The sequence below is a fragment of the Mobula hypostoma genome, chromosome 1, assembly GCF_963921235.1.
Source record: "Mobula hypostoma chromosome 1, sMobHyp1.1, whole genome shotgun sequence".
NCBI classification, from domain to species: domain Eukaryota; kingdom Metazoa; phylum Chordata; class Chondrichthyes; order Myliobatiformes; family Myliobatidae; genus Mobula; species Mobula hypostoma.
In genome coordinates this window covers 220,417,392-220,438,871 of record NC_086097.1, presented here as the reverse complement: position 1 = coordinate 220,438,871, position 21,480 = coordinate 220,417,392, and the positions used below count along the sequence as shown (strand labels likewise).

The 21,480-nt window shown below is 40.0% G+C and overlaps 1 protein-coding gene across 9 annotated transcripts in view; it reads left to right on the top strand.

Moving 5' to 3' along the window:
* Positions 1 to 21,480, top strand: part of ncoa2 (nuclear receptor coactivator 2) — a 352,079-nt gene that overhangs the window by 320,788 nt on the left and 9,811 nt on the right. For 7 of the 9 annotated variants that reach the window (XM_063064795.1, XM_063064830.1, XM_063064813.1 and 4 more), the window contains 8 exons: positions 5,919 to 6,140; positions 6,292 to 6,421; positions 10,322 to 10,496; positions 11,261 to 11,557; positions 13,419 to 13,508; positions 14,538 to 14,985; positions 18,494 to 18,671; positions 19,952 to 20,150. In XM_063064795.1, coding sequence (XP_062920865.1) covers positions 5,919 to 6,140; positions 6,292 to 6,421; positions 10,322 to 10,496; positions 11,261 to 11,557; positions 13,419 to 13,508; positions 14,538 to 14,985; positions 18,494 to 18,671; positions 19,952 to 20,150 — 1,739 coding nt within the window. The remainder of the gene's footprint in view (positions 1 to 5,918; positions 6,141 to 6,291; positions 6,422 to 10,321; positions 10,497 to 11,260; positions 11,558 to 13,418; positions 13,509 to 14,537; positions 14,986 to 18,493; positions 18,672 to 19,951; positions 20,151 to 21,480) is intronic. The other 2 variants (XM_063064835.1, XM_063064832.1) reach the window with 1 other exon arrangement.

Here is a 21,480-nt window from a genome sequence, read left to right as displayed (position 1 = left end):
TTCCCCAACATCGGGAACAATCTTCCTGCATCTAGCCTGTCCAATCCCTTTAGGATTTTATACGTTTCAATCAGATCCCCCCTCACTCTTCTAAATTCCAACGAGTATAAGCCTAGTTCATCCAGTCTTTCATCGTATGAAAGTCCTGCCATCCCAGGAATCAATCTGGTGAACCTTCTTTGTACTCCCTCTATGGCAAGGATGTCTTTCCTCAGATTAGGGGACCAAAACTGCACACAATACTCCAGGTGTGGTCTCACCAAGGCCTTGTACAACTGCAGTAGTACCTCCCTGCTCCTGTACTCGAATCCTCTTGTTATAAATGCCAGCATACCATTTGCCTTTTTCCACCGCCTGCTGTACCTGCATGCCCACTTTCAATGACTGGTGTATAATGACACTCAGGTCTCGTTGCACCTCCCCTTTTCCTAATTGGCCACCATTCAGATAATAATCTGTTTTGCTGTTTTTGCCACCAAAGTGGATAACTTCACATTTATCCACATTAAATTTCATCTGCCATGAATTTGCCCACTCACCTAACCTATCCAATTCACCCTGCATCCTCTTAGCATACTCCTCACAACTAACACTGCCGCCCAGCTTCGTGTCATCCGCAAACTTGGAGATGCTGCATTTAATTCCCTCATCCAAGTCATTAATATATATTGTAAACAACTGGGGTCTCAGCACTGAGCCTTGCGGTACCCCACTAAGTCACTGCCTGCCATTCTGAAAAGGTCCCGTTTATTCCCACTCTTTGCTTCCTGTCTGCCAATCAATTCTCTATCCACATCAATACCTTACCCCCAATACCGTGTGCTTTAAGTTTGCACACTAATCTCCTGTGTGTGACCTTGTCAAAGGCCTTTTGAAAATCCAAATATACCACATCCACTGGTTCTCCCCTATCCACTCTACCAGTTACATCCTCGAAAAATTCTATGAGATTCGTCAGACATGATTTTCCTTTCACAAATCCATGCTGACTTTGTCCGATGATTTCACCGCTTTCCAAATGTGCTGTTATCACATCCTTGATAACTGACTCCAGCAGTTTCCCCACCACCAACGTTAGGCTAACCGGCCTATAATTCCCCGGTTTCTCTCTCCCTCCTTTTTTAAAAAGTGGAGTTACATTAGCCACCCTCCAATCCTCAGGAACTAGTCCAGAATCTAAAGAGTTTTGAAAAATTATCACTAATGCATCCGCTATTTCTTGGGCTACTTCCTTAAGCACTCTGGGATGCAGACCATCTGGCCCTGGGGATTTATCTGCCTTTAATCCCTTCAATTTACCTAACACCACTTCCCTACTAACATGTATTTCCCTTAGTTCCTCCATCTCACTGGACCCTCTGTCCCCTACTATTTCCGGAAGATTATTTATGTCCTCCTTAGTGAAGACAGAACCAAAGTAATTATTCAATTGGTCTGCCATGTCCTTGCTCCCCATAATCAATTCACCTGTTTCTGTCTGTAGGGGACCTACATCTGTCTTAACCAATCTTTTTCTTTTCACATATCTATAAAAGCTTCCACTTCCCTCTCAGCCACATTTCCATCTTTCAGCCTGTACCAAACTGAACTCATACAAAACATTACTTTTCACATACTAACCTACAAAAAGTCCAAGACAGAAGAAGTACTGCAGATGCTGGAAATCTAGAGCAACACATGCAATGTGGTAGAGGAGCTCAGCCTCTGCTACCCTGAGACTCATTTTCTTGCAGGCATTTACAGGAAAATAAAAGCATTCATCTCTTATTTTAAATTCCCTTCACTATTTCCTTCCTCTGTCTCAACTCTGCAAACCGAAGATCATTGAGCTTTTCTAAATCATCATTTCCACATTCCCAACATTAATTGTATCACCTTGTATAGTCTTGCCTTTAGCTTCCTAGAGCTGAAGGTCTGGAGTTGCCTTTCTTCTTGGGCCCTTAGTTGCCAGTGGAGCATAGGCCATTGATGACCTCCCGTCTCTATCACCCTCTGAGCTCGTGGTTGGACTTCCCTCCCTAAATTTTTATTTTTTTCTCTCTCTCTCTCTCTCTCTCTCTCTCTCTCTCTCCCTCTCCTTTTTTCCTCACTTTAACATTTTCTTTAGTGGCTGGGCCAAATTTTGTTTGCTAACTTGAAGAATCATGGAACTTTTTTAAATAGGTTAAAAAAAAACTCTTAGTGTAAGTTGTTGCTGTTGTTTTCTTCTGGAGAGGTAAATGAAATATATTCTTTGCAGAGTTTACAATGTACGAAAACCATAAGACATAGGAGCAGAATTAGTCTGCTCTGCCATTCCATCATGGCTGATTTATTCTCCTGCCTTCTCCCCTTATCCTTTGGCGCCCTTTCTAATCAAGAATTTGTCAACCTCTGTTTTAAATAAACCTAATAGTGGTCTCCACAGCTGTCTGTGGCAATGAATTCCAGATTTACCACCCTATAGAATTCCTCCTCTTTGGTTTGAAGGGACTTCCTTCTACTCTGAGGCTGTGCCCTCTGGTCCTACACTCCCCCACTACAGGAAACATCCTCTCCATGTCCACTCTGTGTGGGCCTTTTAATATCTGAGAAGTTCAGTTGATGCGCATCCATTGTCTACTTAGACAGACGGAGCCATTATTATTATTATTAGTTGATGCTGTACACCTGCCAACTCGTGATGGTATCGATTGGATCTGGAGGCAGAGAATGTTAAGATGTTATTGCAGTTATAATGTTGTGCCTTGGATCTTCACTCCCATGAGCAATATTTTTAATGAGACATCAGATACAGAGACCATGTTTAAGTAATCTTACCCTTACTATCTGGAGACTTCCCTCGTAATGTTGTGCTTCACGTGTTTGTTTGCTGCCTTTGCTTGTCTTGATATCAGAAAATGTTAATAAGATCTATGTGATCAGTCTTAAAGTACTGAAATGCCTCATATAATTGCAATGGCACTCTCTAATACTGGTTTAGTTCAGCTTCCATTCTCCTTGGCCTCGTGAGTTGCACACAGATATAAATCCAAGTCACGTCTTGCCTTTGCCTATTGAGAGTACTCACTGAGCGTTTGTTCTGTTGAACACAATCTAACTGTAATCTTTGGCGGATTTTTATTTCCGCGATCCAGTGGACCTTTCTGTAGTATCGGTCAGTTTGATACATCCTACAACACCGGTACTGGTGACCCCTGTTTCCATCCAGGGGGTCAGTGTGGACATGGTGGAGGATTACAAATACCTGGGGATATGAATTGACAATAAACTGGACTAGTCAAAGAACACTGAGGCTGTCTACAAGAAAGGTCAGAGCCGTCTCTATTTCCTGAGGAGACTGAGGTCCTTTAACATCTGCCGGACAATGCTGGGGATGTTCTACTAGTCTGTGGTGGCCAGTGCTATCATGTTTGCTGTTGTGTGCTGGGGCAGCAGGCTGAGGATAGCAGACACCAACAGAATCAACAAACTCATTCGTAAGGCCAGTGATGATGTGGGGATGGAACTGGACTCTCGCACGGTGGTGTCTGAAAAGAGGATGCTGTCTAAGTTGCATGCCATCTTGGACAATGTCTCCCATCCACTACATAATGTACTGGGTGGGCACAGGAGTACATTCAGCCAGAGACTCATTCCACCGAGATGCAACACAGAGTGTCATAGGAAGTCATTCCTGCCTGTGGCCATCAAACTTTACAACTCCTCCCTTGGAGGGTCAGACACCCTGAGCCAATAGGCTGGTCGTGGACTTATTTCCTGGCATAATTTACATATTACTATTTAATTACTTATGGTTTTATATTGCTATATTTATACTCTATTCTTGGTTGGTGCAACTGTAACGAAAACCAATTTCCCTTGGGATCAATAAAGTATGACTATGACTAAGAAATGAACTGTGGATCTCTTGCTGAAACCCAGCTTTCAAATGGTACCAGACTTTCCAGTGTTACATAGCAGAGAATCTGCAAGATAGGCCACAACTCCTAACCAAAGCTTTCTGGCAGAGCTTGCAACCATTAGGCACACTGCCTGTGACCTCCCTTCCTGGTTATATGTTGTCCTGAAACATTTTGTCATTCCTTCATCACCTGATCTAAAAATTGGAACTCTTGGCCCCAGCAGCACTGTGGGAGTTATCCTCACTAAGGGAACTGCAACAGTTTGTGAAAATGGTTCACGACCTCCTCAAGAACTGTCAGGATGGGCTGTAAATACTGACATTGCTGGCTTGACTCACATCCAATTAATCGTTTTTTTTTAAGAAATAGGACTAGGCACTTCTTGGTTAGGTCAAATACTTTTCCTGAAATTTGAAATATCAGGAACAAAATGAATGTGTTATATGGTATCCGTTTGGCTGGCTCTAAGGTGTAATTGAAGCTGTTCATTTCTCACTTTGCAAAAGGAATTCTTGAGGACTAAGTAACCTTGTTTTTATTTAAAGAATTCTGAGAGCTTTTCAGATGTAAGGACAGAATGGTGTTGAATATTGAGCTAGAACAATGTCTTTCTGGAAAAAATGGTCACATTGTGTGCTTGTGAGTGGAGGCAAAGAGGAATTAATGTATTTTCAATAGCAGTATGTGGTATTCTCTTCATCTGTAAAGTATGTTTAATGGCTGCCTTATTTTTAATTATGTGAGTATGGTGAATTTCGGAATCAGGTTTATCATCACTGTCTTGTTTGATGTCAAATGTGTTGCTTTGTGCCAACAGTACAGTGCAAAGGCATAAAACTACTATACATTACAAAATAGTGCAAAAAAATTAATTCATGAAGTATTGTATGAGGTAATTGGCAGCTAACTGAAATTACTTCAAAAAGGAAAATGATGATTAATGTGCACGACATCTCTTCCCCGGCATTTAACTCCCACTAACCAAAATCAAATACTTACTATACCTGTCTCAAACTTTCAAAGTGCCATTTGAGGCTTGTATTTCAAAGAACTGAAAGCTGAAATGCCTGTTCAAATTCAAAACTTTATTCGATAAACTTTTAAGTAAATGCTATAATCTAGCATGCCACCTTTCAACTGATTAAGAGAGGACTCTTAACATTACAGTAGCATGTATACCACTTGAAGGTGTCATTATAGTCAATAATGATGCTTCCTATAGTGACTTTGCTTTAAAACAATCATTCATAAAAGTTCATTTGTGATAAATCAGTGGAAGTGGTCTGGCTTAAGTAGCTGGAGCATAATTGACGTGATTCTTTAATCATAATGGAAGGAGGAGGATTTCCCCAGACAGGGTATACCCATTATGAGTTGCAATTAGAGACAAACATCGGAAAAATGTTTGTGTAATTTTCCTGTGTTGTGTAATACTTAAAATTTTGACTGAAAGGTGTCGTTGACCCCCCTCCTCTACTGAATAATTAGTTTCTGGCCTTGTATGCCAGCACGTTTAAAAATACATTAAATTTCTCAGTCGCAACAAGTTGTTTTACATGTAAAAAGAATACTTGCCGTTGGGTTTTAGTAACTTTTCTTCAGCTCATTTGGAAAGTAAAGCATTGACGTATTTGGTAGCAAAAGTGATTCACTTCCTCAGGAAGGAAGCTAGGGTTATCCACACTCCTCGGCACCTGTCACTCGTACATAAAGCAACACTTCCTATCAGCAAGATTTTACAGTATTGGTAGTCCACAGAAGAGATATTATGCACGTTCACTGAGCTTTTGATATTATTGTGACTAAATGACTCGAATTTATTGGGAGTAGTGTTTTATAGTGCTGCCTGCCAACAGGAAAATGTCTCTACAATGAAGAGCTCTGCAGTAATTTCAGATTTGAAAATAAATAGATGACAAGAACTTGTCAAAGTAGCACGATAAGGATTTATACATGACAACGTGTACTGCCTGAGAAAGGAAAAATGAATTCCAGAAGCAGGATTACTCTCCAGCCTTCCTTGTTCCTTTCTAGGGATGGTCAGTAGTATGGCAAGTGGAGCCCCTCGACCCAGCATGGCTTCTGTAGACTGGGGTCAGTCAAGCTCTGCTGCAAACACCACGGGCAGCTCAGGATCCAACACAATAAGCAGGACAACACTGCAAGGCAGCATGATCGGCAGTCCTACGTCTGCTATTCCTATGAGACCGAACAGTCAGCCTGGTCAGAGATCGATGCTCCAAACACAAATAATGGGTATGTCACAGCATTTTTAATTCCAATGCTGTACTTTGTTAAGAAAAACTTTTACATTTTTTAAATATGTATTATTCTGTAAAAGGTAGCAATGTTATCAAATGCCACTTTAAAAAGCAATTGCTTTTCTACTACTTTTCACTTTGATTAGGGTCATCAGAAATTGAGGTGGGTATGGGAGGTTCATCCTATGGCCAGCAGCAAGCACCTCCAAACCAAACAGCACCTTGGCCTGACAGTATAATGCCTATTGATCAGGGGCCTTTTGCCAATCAAAATCGGTAAGTTGCAATATTGCTTATAACTAAAAAACTTGTCTTTTTAAAGAATTTGAATTGCGGTGAGATAAGATTAATGGTCATTATTCCAGCAGTATCTTACCATTTCATAGAGAGAGCAGCATGTGAACTGTAAATAGTTCAGAGATCTTAAATGAGAGCTGACAACTTCAGATTGGAAAGGAGTAAAACTAATGTGAGAGTTTCAAGATTCAAGATTGTTTGTCATTTTGCAGAACAAAATGATTGCTACTCCAGATCTGATGCAGCATGAAAAAACGCTTAACATGAAAGAGATATTCTCCATATCAAAGTGGAAGTGATCTGTGGGTACATGGGTTATGGTGATTTAACTAATTAAAAGCTTACATCTTAGGGCGACCTGGTGACACAGCAGTTAACTGGATGTGATCCTGACCTTGGTTGCCGTATGTAGGAAGTTTGCAAGTTCTTGCAAAGTGAACCTCTTGTGGTTCCCTGGTTTCCTCAGAGTGGCCAAAGTGTGCTGTTAGGTTAGCTGATGATTGTAAGTTACAGCTTAGTACAGGTTACTGGCACAGAAGGTCAAGAAGAGTTAATGGGAATGTTGTAAAGCATTACAGCACAGATACAGGTCCTTTGGTCCTTTGGCCCATCTAGCTCATGCTGGTCTGCCTTTCTACCTAGTCCCATCTAGGCATATCTCCCTCGCCATGTACCTGTCTAAATCTCTCTTAAATGCCAAGGATGGTGGTGAGGCCAATACATTAGGAGCAAAGAAACTCTTGGATAGGCACATGGATGATAGAAAAATGTCGGGCTATGTAGAAGGGAAGGGTTACATTGATGTTAAGGTAGGTTAAAAGGTCGCTACAACATCATGGGCCGAAGGACACGTATGATGTTGTAATTTTCTAAATGTTCAAAGTAACTTCAAAGTTCAAAGTAAATTTATTATCAAAGTACATTTATGTCACCATATACAACCCTGAGATTAATTTTCTTGTGGGCAATCACAGTAAATACAAGAAACACAAAAGAATAATCAATGAAAGATTGCACCCAGCAGGATGGACAACAATCAATGCACAAAAAAAACTATGTAAATACAAAAAAAAAGAGGGAAAAATTAACAATAATAATAAATAAACAATATCAAGAACATGAGATGAAGATGCCTTGAAAGTGAGGTCATAGGTTGTGGGAGCAGTTCAGATATGGGATGAGTGAAGTTAACCCCTCTGGTTCAAGAGCCTGATGGTTGAGGGGTAATAACTCCTTGTTCCTGAACATGGTGGTGTTGGTCCTGGGTCTCCTGTACTACCTTCCTATTGGCAACAGCGAGAAGAGAGTACGTCTTGGATGGTGGGGGTCCTTGATGATGGATGCCGCTTTCCTGCAACAGTGCTCCATGTAGATGTGCTCAATGCTGGAGAGGGCTTTACCCGTGATGGACTGAGCTGTATCCACTATTTTTTGTAGACATTTCCATACAAGGACATTGGTGTTTCTGTGCCGTGCTGTGAGGTAACCAGTCAATATATTCTCCACCACACATCTATGGAAATATGTCAGAGTTTTAGATGGCATGCTGATTCTTCGCAAACTGCTAAGAAAGTAGAGGCACTGCCATTCTTCCTTTGTAGTTAAGTGCTGGACAGATCCGCTGAAGTGATAACACTGGGGAATTTGAAGTTGCTGACCCTCTCCACCTCTGATCCTCCGAGGAGGACTGGCTCATGGACCTCCAGTTTCCTCCTCCTGAAGTCAATAATCATCTCCTTGGTCTTGCTGACATCGAGTGAAAGGTTGTTGTTGTGGCACCATTCAGCCAGATTTTCAATCTCTCTCCTGTGTGCTGATTCACCATCACCATTGATTCAGCCAGTGACAGTGGTGTTGTCAGCAGGCTTAGATATGGCACTGGAATTGTGCTTAGCCTCACAGTCTTAAGTATAAAGTGAGTAGAGCAGGGGGCTAAGCACACAACCTTGTGGTGCACTTGTGCTAAGGGAGATCATGGAGGAAATGTTGTTGCCAATCCAAATTGACTGGGGTCTGCAAGTGAGGAAATCAAAGATCCAGTTGCACAAGGAGATAGTATGGTCTAGCATTGAAGCTTATTGATTAGTAGTACTGAATGCCGAGCTGTAGTCAATAAAGAGCATCCTGGTGTATGCATCTTTGCCATCCAGATGTTCCAGAATTGAGTGAACAGCCAATGAAATGGCATCTGCTGTAGACCTGTTGTAATGGTAGGCAAATTGGAGTGGATGCAAGTCGCTTTTCAGGCAGGAGTTAATATGTTTCATCACTAACCTCTCAAAGCACCTCCATCACAATGGATGTAAGTGCTCCTGGATGAGCCACTGAGGCAGATGACCATTTTCTAAAGGCACTGGTATAATTGCAGCCTGCTTGAAACAGGTGGGTACCTTAGGCTGCTGAAGCAAGAAGTTAAATAAAGACCTTGGTGTGGAGTCCAGCCAGTGAATCAGCACTGGTCTTCAGTACTTGGCCAGGTACCCCGTGTGGGCTGGATGCTTTCTGTGGGTTCACCCTCCTAAAGGATGCTCTCACATCAGCCTCAGAGACTGAAGTCACAGGGTCATTGAGTGCTGTGCAAGTTTGTGAAGATGCCTCCATATTTTCTTGGTCAAGGTGAGCATAAAAGGCATTGAGTGTTTTTGGGTGTATTTAAGGCAGAGATTGCTGGGTTCTTGATTGGACATAGCATCAAAGGTTACAGGGAGAAGGCCGGGAACTGGGGTTGAGGAGGAGAAAAAAAGGATCAGCCATGATTGAATGGCGGAGCAGACTCGATTTGCCGGATGGCCTAGTTCTGCTCCCATGTCTTATGGTCTTATTCCAATTTGCCTGAACATCGTCCCAAACAACAAAACAGAGAGTAGATCCCCATCCTTTGCAAATTGGAATCAGGTTTATGATCTCTGGCATGTGATGTGAAATTTGTTAACTTAGCAGCAGGTCAATGGAATATATAGTACAGAAGAGAAAAAAATAAATTAAATAAAAAAATAAATATATATATCAATTACAGTATGGATGTATTGAATAGATTAAAGAAGTGCAAAAACAGAAATAGTATATATTAAATAAGTGAGTTAGTGTCCGAGGGTTCAATGTCCATTTAGGAATCAGATGGCAGAGGGGAAGAAACTGTTCCTGAATCGCTGAGTGTGTGCCTTCAGGCTTCTGTACCACCTCCTGATGGTAACAGTGAGTAAAGGGCATGCCCTGGGTGCCGGAGGTCCTTAATAATGGACGTTGCCTTTTTGAGACACGGCTCCCTGAAGATGTCCCGGGTAGTCATACTAGCACTGGCTCCTAAAGCCACTCTTCTTTATGTATTTCCTCCACATTTTGTTCCATTCCCCTTCCCCTGGCTTGTTGCATTGGCCACAGAAAGAGGCAACAGCTGAAACCGTAGTTGACTTCCTGCTGAAGCTCATATTCAGCACGCATTTAAGGATATACAGGATGTTGAGGCATAAACTTAAATAATCTGTGTAAAAGTGGAGCTTGAAATGTATCATTCAAGGTGGGGCTTACACAAAGTGGGAAAGGTGAGCCACATATAGTTGAAAAAGTGCACCTAATCTGGTTGCTTATATATTGAAAATAAGTATCTTTATTTGATTGTGGCTTCAATAAAGTAAATCTTGGAATAGATGCTTAATGGAAAATACTCTTTATCGGTGATGTGCAAAAATCCAAATATGGTTGACCTCTTTTCTTTTAACTAAAAGTAAAACTCTTTTGCAAACCGATAAAATTCATATTCTGTTTGAAAAACAATCATTTTGACTATACCAGTGCTGTAATTTTATTTTGTGGTTTTCACACAGAGAAATGCAAAAACTTGTCTGAACAGCTTCAGTACAATCTTTGTTTTTACATTAGTAGGCAGTCGTACAGCAGTTCTCAAGATGATCTGCTTTGTCCATCTTTACCAACGGAAGCTACAAATGATGAAGGTGCCATTCTAGACCAGTTACGTTCAGCACTAAAGAATATTGATGAACTAGGACTGGAGGAAATTGACCGGGCACTTGGAATACCTGAACTCGTTAATCAGGTAAATGCTCATACCTGCGGAAAAGGTAGAGAACAAGAAGTTGCACTGTAAATTCTGACTCACAAAATTGGAGGTTACACTATGAGCGTAGAAACCGTCCGGTGTGAACTTACTGAGAAGTAGAAGTCAAGAGTTGACCGGGAGGACCACTGAACCTGATATTAAGTAATAGCATGGATATCAGTTCCACTTTCTCAACTTTAACCCATTCCCTTAACTATCTTTACACCAAACTACATCTGCTTTAGTCCAGAGACTAGCGATGACTGTAGAAGAAGCAGGTTGGGGCATTGGGAGGAAGGTTCCAAAAGAACCATAGTCCAGCAGGTACAATGTCACTACTTCCTGCCTCTTCGCGGGTGGTACTGCATTGAGAGAGTGCAAACTCACCAGAGCATGGGGAGCCATTCCAGTGAGGGGAGAAAAGTGAAATGCAGCAGTGATGTAATAGCATAGTTAGGGGAACAGGCACTTCACAGTAGCAAGGATGTTGAGTTTCAAAGTCCATGTTGCTTAACAGTGCTAGAGTTAAGGACAGAGAAGGAATTGGAGGGGGAGTGGGAGGCCCCTGTGGACCGTGTGGATAAGTCGAGGAAGGAGGTTGAACTAAAGGATTGTGAGAAATGATGAGGCAGAATTGAAAAGCAGAATCATAAGGGTGATAGTCTGGTATTATTACCTGAGTTTTGTGCAAGTTGGCAAAGCATAAATAATATTTAAGGACGAGAAAAGACCAACTTTAAGTTTTGCCTTTGTTTTTCCAGAGCCAAAGTGTGGATCACCAGCCAGAGTCTTTTCCGAGCCAGAAGTCCACAATGATGGTAGAAAAACCTCAAGTCTATAATCAGCCATATGGTCCACAGACCACAGTAGTACAAGGAAACTACTCTACCATGCAGGAACCTAATTTTCATCCTCTGGCAGCTCAAATGGGACAACGCCCAGGATACCCGATGTTACGTATGCAACCAAGGCCTGCACTGAGGCCGTCTGGGATGGTGCCAAACCAGCCCAATCAGCTTCGGCTTCAACTTCAACAAAGGCTTCAAGGACAACAAATAGTAATGCTCTTACCTTCTGCACTAAACTCCAGAAACAGTCCTCTAAGCCATTCTGAAACAAAAACATAAAAGCTAAGTTATTGTAAAGAAAGCTAGCTGAGCACGATCCTCTCAGAGGGCAAAAATTTCTAACTTGCCCAAGTCTGGAAGGTGTACAGATTTCCTTGGCATTGACTCGATTTGATTATCCCTCTGTTCACACACGTTCCCCTCTCTAATGAGGCAAATATTTGTAGGCAGCAGCTGGGATGATAACAGCCCCTTCTGCTTCTACCAATTGTCCAAATGAACTGGAATTTTTAGTCAGTGTCAGCCAGATACCATATCCATCTGTACCCTTACCTGATGTGACACAGTGACAGACCTGTCCCATTAGGAATATGCACCAGTGCTGTGTGGTGGGACCTGTGCCTACTAGTGCAGTGCCCCAAGTGTTACGCTAGGGTAGACCTGTGCCCACGTGCACTGCATACCAGTATTGCAGAGTGACATATCTTTGCCCATCGGTACTGTATCCCAGTGCTACACAGTATCACACCTATGCTCTCCAATACTGTATGCGGTAATAGCCCTGTGCCTAGCAGTGGTCCCCCAGTATAATGCAAGGACAGTATCTACATCTAGTTATGGATTCCATCTGTGGTCCAGATGTGTTCGTTCTTGGAGCTTGTATAACATTGAACCCATTCCAGTGTGAAGACGGTGCCTGATCCCAGAAGAATCTTGGCTTTGGGGGGAGGGGGGGTGCTGCACAGTCCACAAGGTGAACTGGATTCTTCCATTGAGTGTTCAGCTGCGGCCTGCATTGCCTGTTCTCAATCGTGACACACTTGAGGCTTCAGTGTAAATTGTGCCATCACCAGCTGCTTCCTTTGAGGCATAAAGACTGTCCGGAGAAATCCCTGATCCTGCCCCCGTATCTTCAATTCGCTTTACTCCACATTGCACACAAGACAGGGCTGATATAATCCCCGCACTCAGATTGTGAGGTTAAGTTCAGAAATTCTAACACCGGAAATAGATTGAAAGTTCATCACGTTACTGCGGGAATGCAGCTCTGTGAGAGGTGCTCTCCTTCCGATAAACTGTATGCCCATCTTCTCTGAAGATGGTTGTGAAAGGTCCTGTGGTATTTTAAAGAGTTGAGGAGTCCTAGTATTCCAGCCCTTCTCACCATTTAGCTTTTCTGTTTCCTACATGAAACAACAAGCACACTTAAACAGTGATTCCCTGAACTTAAAGCATATTTGGATAACATGAGGTTATGAAAAAGGCTGTGGAAATGTGAAGCTTCCTTGAAGAAAATGTTCTTGTTCTGTAATTTACACGTTTTCTTTTGGAGGAAGAAGAAAGCACAGTATACCTTTTAAAAATATATCACGCAAGGAAGCTTTCACAATTATCGTTGATTGTAGAGTTTATATTTAGTATTGCAGCACCATATTAACATAATAAATATTTATACACTTACAAGCATTAAACAATGAAACTTTCACTGTCCTGTCTGATTAATAAAAAACTTTTTGACTTAAGGTTTCTTCATTAAAGCATTGCTCAATTGTTGCAGATTGCTTCTGCAAGACTTGATTGTCTCCTGTAACTCGTATACAATCTTGTTACCCATTAATTAAAACAGATAGTGATCAACAGGGCAAGAGGGGAGAGGTGGATGGTGGCAGGAGCACTGCTAAACCCAATCCTGGTCTCAATCCCTTGTACACAAGTTTGATGCATTTGTCAAGTACTATGGCTCCGGGTTGATTGTAGCTCCTTCTGCAATGTCTATGCTTCTTCAGCTTTTGTTATTAAACAGTCAGCATCTTCATACAAATAACTAATTTTGTAATTTGTGTTTTGTTAGAATCGACAGCCACTGATGAACCCACTCACCACTGTCTCAAATATGAATCTACCTCTAAGAGCTAGTGTGCCACCACAGATGAGTGGTCAGGTAGGCATTAGAAAACACTGTAAGACATCTCTGACTTGTTCTGTCAGTCCTTCATTTCCCATTCATTTAATGAATAAGTCCAATCCAGGTCAGAGATCTGGACTTGCTTCCTGCTCTTGACTTGGTTGTTGGGTATGAAGAATTGTGAATTGTACATCTTGCAGTAAAATGATGGGAAATCTTTCTGGTATTTCCAGAGACCTAGAAGCTGAGTCTACATCCTAACCTCACCAGAAATGTTTTAATACATTTAAATAATATTGGTAAATGTAAAATAGTGCCTCTTTAGGAAAATGAATTGGGAAATTATTCTTGAATCTACACTTTTGAGTGAGAAAGCAAGAGAATTGAGAGGGAAGACTTTTCAGGCCTACATGTAATATGGATTTGAAATCATGCCTGTTAAATGTACTTTTCCTGGTCCATTTTTCATTATTCAGAAGACTCTAAAATTGTCCTTTCAATTTTCAAATAATTTATCTGTTTAAATAAAAACAATTGTGTTAAAACATTGTCAGTTTCAATGGTAATCTGTATTGTTTTAAAGATTGGAATATTAATATTAATAAATTGGTGTAAAAGACTGAACAAAAGGTCATCACCTTTTTTTCTCTAAAACCTGTCAGGAATTAAAGGAATATGGATTAATTGGGTAAAAACATTTTGCAGTATGCAGAGATAATAAGAAACTACAAAATAATTCATACTGTCACCTTGGTCAAAATAAAGCAGGATTTTTATTTGGAAAATCCCCTCAACTTGTTATAAATGTTAATAGAATAAATTCCAATTTTATTTTGGGAAAACTTGTTCTATTATTAAATTTTGGAATTATTTCAGACACTTGTTCTTGGGGTCATTATAAACAATGTTGATTTTAGTTTTCAGCCCCAATCTCTCCTACACTAGGTAAGGAAGATGAAAAGGTACAGACCATGTTTACCATTGAAAGCACACAGCTCCTTACTAACTGATTTGGAGAAGGATTCTAAGTGCGTGAGAGAGACGAATTTTGATTTGTTGTTTCAGGGACCTATAAATGCACAGATGCTGGCCCAGAGACAGCGTGAACTTCTGAATCAGCACCTGCGCCAAAGGCAGTTGATACAGCAGCAGCAGCAGCAGGCACAACAGAGAACCATGATGATGCGGCAGCAGGGCTTGAACATCCCACCAAATATGACAGCCTCTGGCGGCATGGCAACCGCCATGAGCACTCCTCGGATTCCTCAGGCATCACCACAACAGTTCCCATACCCTCCGAACTATGGTACTGGGCTTACTTCCCCACCACCTTCCACCAGTCCTTTCTCCCCAGTGTCCCCAAATCCTGGGTCACAGCTCCTCTCTCACGGCTCCTTGCATGGCTCCCAGATGAATCTGGCTAACCAGGGAATGATAGGAAATGTGGGAGGACAGTTTGGGCCTGTAATGAGTCCCCAAATGCAGCACAATGCCTTCCAGTTTCCCAGCTCAGGTACTGCCTTTCCTCTGAGTGCTGTTAACTACTAGAATGGCAAAACTATTTATTGTAAAGATTGCATTCTGCTTTGTCTTTGTGTGATGGGAAATTGATTTGGCTTTGCATTGGGTGTGGAGCTGTTGCTTGTAATGTCTATACCCTGTTTAACCTTATCCACCTTCCCTTTAGTTATAAGTGAATGTGAAAATTCAGTACTAACTTGCATGCTTTAGTTGTCTAACACAGTTCTCAGAATCAGATTAATTATTACTGATGTTTGACGTGAAATCTTTTGTTTTGCAGTAACCATATAGTGCAAACGCAAAAATATAAATTACAAATATAAATGGTGCAGAAAAAGGAGTAATGAGGTAGTGTTTAAGGGTTCATGGACTGCTCAGAAGTCTGACAGCAGAGGGAAAGAAGCTTTCGTAACTGGCTAAAGGGCAGATCTTAATTTTAGAAAATCTCACAGAAGTAATCCATTGATGAGATATTTCACATCAGCAGATATGTTTAAAATTAGTTTGTTTTGATCTTTAGTTTTCAAAAATTATGTAGATGAATTGTTGGCCCTAGCATCAGAGCAATATCCAGAAAAAATTCTATAACACAGGTGCCCAACTGCAAGTCCTGCTTGGACGTTGATGTAATTTATTAGTAAGTTTGTTGACTGGAAAAGGGAGCATTTATGATGTAAAGAAAGAGCTAAACTAAACTAAATGAGTTTGAAGTGGACAGTTCCAGGTGAGGTGATGTAAATGGCATGTGCTGTATCCTCTAAAATCCTAGAATATATTTTTGACATTTAATATTCAAATTTTTGTCTCTCAGTAGAATATCAAGACCCATTCCTTCAGTAAATTTTTTCGCTTGGGAATGAGCACTACTAATTCATGAGTGAAGCTTTGAATGTCCTTTCAGTGATGTTGCAGAATTTGTTTCTGTGCTCTGACTGTAGAGACTTAGGTTTTTCGTGCTTTTCACAATGAAGTCTCATCTGCAAAATTAATACACAGTGCAGAAGCAATTGGGAAAAGCTTTTCTGAGTTGAAGTAAGCTTTGTGCCAATGATGAAATTTGTAAAGGTTCAACAGAAAGCTATTTATATTTTTAAAATATTTTCAGTGTCAGTTGTTAATCATTCAAATATCTGGCATTAACTTAAATTGTACAAAATCAATGCTGGATAATAGTACAAAATGTTTTAAAATAACATTACAGCACATGCATTTTGTTTTAGAAAAGTTTTCAACTGTACTTAAACATTACAGAACTAAACTGAACCATGGTCAGATTAGTCATTATTTGTCTTATAAATCTCATCGTTAACAAAAAGAGTCCAAAGTAGTTGAATTAGGTATTCTGTCAAGAAACAAGATTTTTATGGTGTTTTACCCACTGACAATATATTGATACAGGATGCAGTAGAATTTTTAACAGTGGACTACTAGATTTAGAAGACTGAATTGAATTGAAATTTATAAATTCCCAAACTGCATTGGGCAGAATTGAACTATATTGGATATCTGTGAAACTTTTCCTAGGGCCGTGCTTTTTATGCCTATAAAGGCTTCAGTTAAATATTTGTAATGCAATAATTAAATCCAAATTAATACACCATTCATCCTATTTTGGATGTGACAGGGACATTTATAAATCCCAGTTTAAAGAATTAAATATTACAACAAAATTAAGAATCTTACATGCCAGAGACGTGCCAAACATAGTAGCAATTTAATGTATTTTAAACGTATTGACTTTGAACCTGAATTCCTTGTTTAAAAGTTTCCCCATTTTGCAATAAACATTCTCTAGGTTTTTATTATAAGGAATAATCTTTTTTGAGTATTCAGTGGGTACTGTGAATGTTATTCTCCAGGTGAAGAAACCTCATGAGAATTATAGCAGTTGTTTTGTTGCCCGTAAACTCTTGTCATAGACTTTTTTTTTCAGTGATAGCAAATGAAAATGTTTTATTTCATATGAATATTTTCTTGTACCTTCTGATCTATTTGTTCTCCAAATTGAGCCTTCAGATTAGTTAAGTAGGGTGTTACGGGCCCAGGCATAACTAATTCAGTACTATTATAAACCAAATTCTGCATGCTATTGTTACAAAATATTGCTAATTAGATCTCATTTCAAAATTTGTCCTATTTGCAAGTGGCAGTGCCAGTTAGGTTTCATTCACATTTTATTTGTTTAGTAGTGGCTGTCATTACAAAATTTGTAAGGACTAGTAAATTCTATTATTAATCCTATTGTGGGAAATAATGTACCCTTAGCCAAACTATTCTGCTGACTTGGGGGAAATGAATTTAAATGAATGGCACAGTGTTTATAGACTGAGAAAGCTGGAGATATGATTCATATTCTCTCCTATATTTGCTAGTCAGTCACAGTTGACTTCCTAAGGTTGCTGTTTCTATTCAGAGCGTAGGTCTGGAGAACTTCAGCATTAGCCAAGATTCCAGTGTCTTCAATAAACAGAGAAAACGCAAGATCGATAAGAGGAAAAGATAAAACATAATCTCTCAAGTTTTTAAAATTTCTTAAGTAACATGCATAGTTGCATAAAGGAGACAAAACCTAACATAGTCATTTTCTATGAAAGTCATCCATCTTCTATGCCAGTGGAGGTAATTTATTGTGACCATGATTGTTTCATCATGAGCTACACTTTATGATATGTGGAAAAGGGGCCATGGATAAAGGTAGGTTTAGGTTTGGTGCAAGTTTTGAATGGCACTGTTGAGAAAACATTCAAAATTAAATTTCAGGAGCTGAATGCTAATTAGTTGAGAAGTAAATATGTTTAATTAGATGTATAGGTACAGTGCATTAATTTTCAGCAGTCCCTGGGGAAACTTGTATAATGCTAATTCATGCTCATGCCCGTCTATTAAAATTCTTAGGGACGAGTTGCTACTTCAGACTATAAAAACAAATGTTTATGGAAATTTGTAAATATGATTGCAGTTCGTACAGTTTAACCTCCACACATTTATTGAATTTACTGTGCATTTGAGACATTTTTAATAGAACCAAATCAAAGATCAAAATAAACTGATTGAAGAGGCAAATCATTCTAAAATATCAGAATTAATCTTCAAATATTCTGGGTATAGGTTAAACAGTTGAGGGCACAGGAGGCTGATGCTGTTTTGCTGTCTAGCTATTTCAGTTAACAAATATTTTTTGAAGGTGTTTGATGTTCTTGGAGACGTATTGCTGTGTTGGTAATGGAGCCAAAATGTAACTAGTAGTGGGTACATTTGAAAAATTAATAATTTACTGCCATTCTTCACAGTAAATTCATTAAATGAGTGGAGTTGCATGTGGAAGAAAATGTCAACCATGTTGACATTTATTTAGATTTCCTTGTCAATTTGACTAATTGTCATTAAAGGAGAAGTTTTCAATTGTATAATGTTAATACATAGAGTGTACTAAAATATTAAAATTGTTTTTTAAGCTGTACATTGTTCAAGGTTGTTTTATGGGGTTTGTTCATTTACAGGAATGAATCAGCAGTCTGATGCAGGATTTGGTGGGTCGACAACCCCCCAAAGCCCATTAATGTCTCCAAGGATGAGTCATACACAGAGTCCAATGATACAGCAGTCTCAGCCTACACCTACCTACCAATCACCTTCTGAGATTAATGGCTGGCCACAGGGAAGCATTAATGGAAACAGGTACTTTCCCAACACCTCCATACTTCCACTACAGAGGGAGACAGCTGAGAAAGCGGGCAGATGTAGATATATACAGCACTACACTCAAGACACTTCGGGTGGTTGACAGCCTTCTGATTGTTTCTAATTTTTTTTTAAAGAATAGAAAGGTCATATTGTGCTTATGCAGAGAGGAGTGATTGAATCGTGGAGAAGGGTAAATAGTGTTGATCTAACAGGCCCTGATCTTGGGTATGTTGTGTATTCAATTTAGCAGCATGCTTTTTTGGAGGGACTATTTTAATTAAGGGATTTATTTTGTCCTGTGATGGGGGGGCAAAATTTACATAATATATAATATCTAAAATAGTTAAAATAAGTAGTGTAAAAGTAGAAATTTTAAAAAGTAGTGAGGTAGTGTTCATGGGTTCAGTGTTCATTCAGAAGTCAGATGCAGGGGGAAAGAAGCTGTTGAGTGTGTGTCTTCAGGCTTCTTCGGTACCTCCTTGCTGATGGTAGCAATGAGAACAGGGCATGACCTGGGTGATGGGGGTCCTTAATGATGGATGCTGCCGTTATAGTTGCAGAACTGTGTAGTACAGTCCCTAGAAACCTTTATTACTTACAGCCTGTCTATCCCACCTTTTACCATTCAAAATGAACCATGGTTTACATAGACAAGGTAAGGAGCAGTTCATGGAATGAGAGTGATGGGCTTGAGTGGGATGTGTTGCCTGCATTTTGAGCACATCATGTTTATCAATTGCAATTGGGTGGCATGGCAGCATGGTGGTTGGTACAGCACTGTACAGTACAGGCAACCCAGCTTCAATTTCCCTCCACTGCCTGTAAGGAGTTTGTGCGTTCTCCCGTGACCGTGTGGGTTTCCTCTGGGTACTTTGGTTTCCTCCCACAGTCCAAAGACGTACCGGTTGGTAGGTTGATTGGTCATTGTAGATTGTCCTGTGATTAGGTTAGGATTAAATCGAGGGGTAGCTGGACGGTGTGGCTCAAAGGGCCGTAAGGGCTATTCCGTGCTGTATCTCAATAAAATAAAAGGGCGTCCAGAGGAGAGTGATGGAGTAATTCAGCCTGTAGCAGATAAAAACACCAGTGAGGATTTGAGACTTAATATTTCGACTCAGGAGTGTGGCAAGCAATGCCCTTGTTGTCTATTGCTTAAGAATTGTGCCTCTCTTTTATAAAGATTCACTGACAGAATTACTCCAAGAAGTAAAAGTTTTCAGGAAAATGTACTTAATCTAATCCATGATTTTTGTTTTCCCTCTCTTCTAATTTAGCATGTTTTCACAGCCGTCCCCACCACAGTTTGGACAGCAGGCAAACACCAGCATGTACAGCAACAACATGAATATCAGTGTTTCTATGGCAACCAATACTGCTGGTATGAACAACATGAATCAGATGTCAGGGCAGATTAGCATGACCTCAATGACCTCTGTGCCTACATCAGGATTGTCCTCAATGGGTGCTGAACAGGTAAGAGATGGGCAATGTTTTCTAAATATCAGGAAGATTGCATTAGCAGCCAAGTAGCGCCCAATATTGAAGGTGCTAAGATTTCATCAAATGCATCTCAGAAAAGGATCATGGCATTTTCAGATATTGAAAGTATTTAACTGTAAAATACTTTATATTGGAAAGCATTTAAGGTATGAAATTGACCAATGATATTAATGGTAAAATGCTACCCTTTGTTGAAAGGCTGAAGCATTAACTCCAACAGGCAAACATCATTATGTACCATAATATTAGTGTTTCTGGGACAAACTATTCTGCTGGTGTGAGCCTGTATGGTGTCCTATCTGATTCTTTAACGACTGCTTTATAAAAGCTGTCGGCATGTTGGCCTGCATTGTGGTGATTGCTGACATGATTGAAAGTAGAAGTCCAAGCAATACTGGAAGTCAAATTCAGGCTCACCTTCATAAACCCATCTCTGGATCCAGTAATAGCAGTGAATTGCTAAAGAAGGGATCCAGATATGGCTGTGATGTAGGCCAGTGGGTAATGGTAAATGTTCAGTGTATTTTAACGTGATGATTTTAGATATATTTGTTAGTATTCTAATATACTTAATTTTCATTCTTCATATCTATTTTTGTTTTTAAATGTGGTTGTTAAAAGCCTTGACTGCCAATGGGCAAAGTTGAAAGGACTGCCCGGAAATGTCAGGCAGAGCTCTTCTCTATTAATGCCTTAGGTTGCAGTTAAAATGGATTACAACTCAAGTAGCACTGAACTATAACTTTCTACGTAAAGACAGTTAGGACCAGTTTATGAGATGGGGAAACGTTTCCCTCATTTTTATAGCGGTATTGCAGGCATATTTCAGCTGAATATCAGTGAGTTTATCAAATGGATACCTGACCTGAATGACCTTTGGAGGAACACAGAAAGCCTTGGAGGGTCTTGACCAAAATGTTGACTGTCCATTTCCCTCCTTAGATGCTGCCTGACTTGCTGAATTCCTCCAGTGCTTTGTGTGTTGCTCCAGATATCAGTATCTCTGCAGACTCTGGTATCTCTGAAAAGTTCTTGGTTTGGTCTGTAGTTCTAGCTATGGCCAAATACAATCATTGCTCTTGGTTCTCAAGTGTAGGCAGAGAATGTCAGCTCTTGCATTTATAATTAATATGTAATAATCATTGGTCTGAACTTGTAGGCAGGGGACTGAGATGTGTTTTTATTGTTTTTCTCCCTCCTTTGCCCAATCACCTTACACAATGATACCTCACACAGGATAAATAACCTCTTGAAAAATGGTACTTTCTCAAAAGTGAAAATTAACAAAAGAAAAGTAAATGCA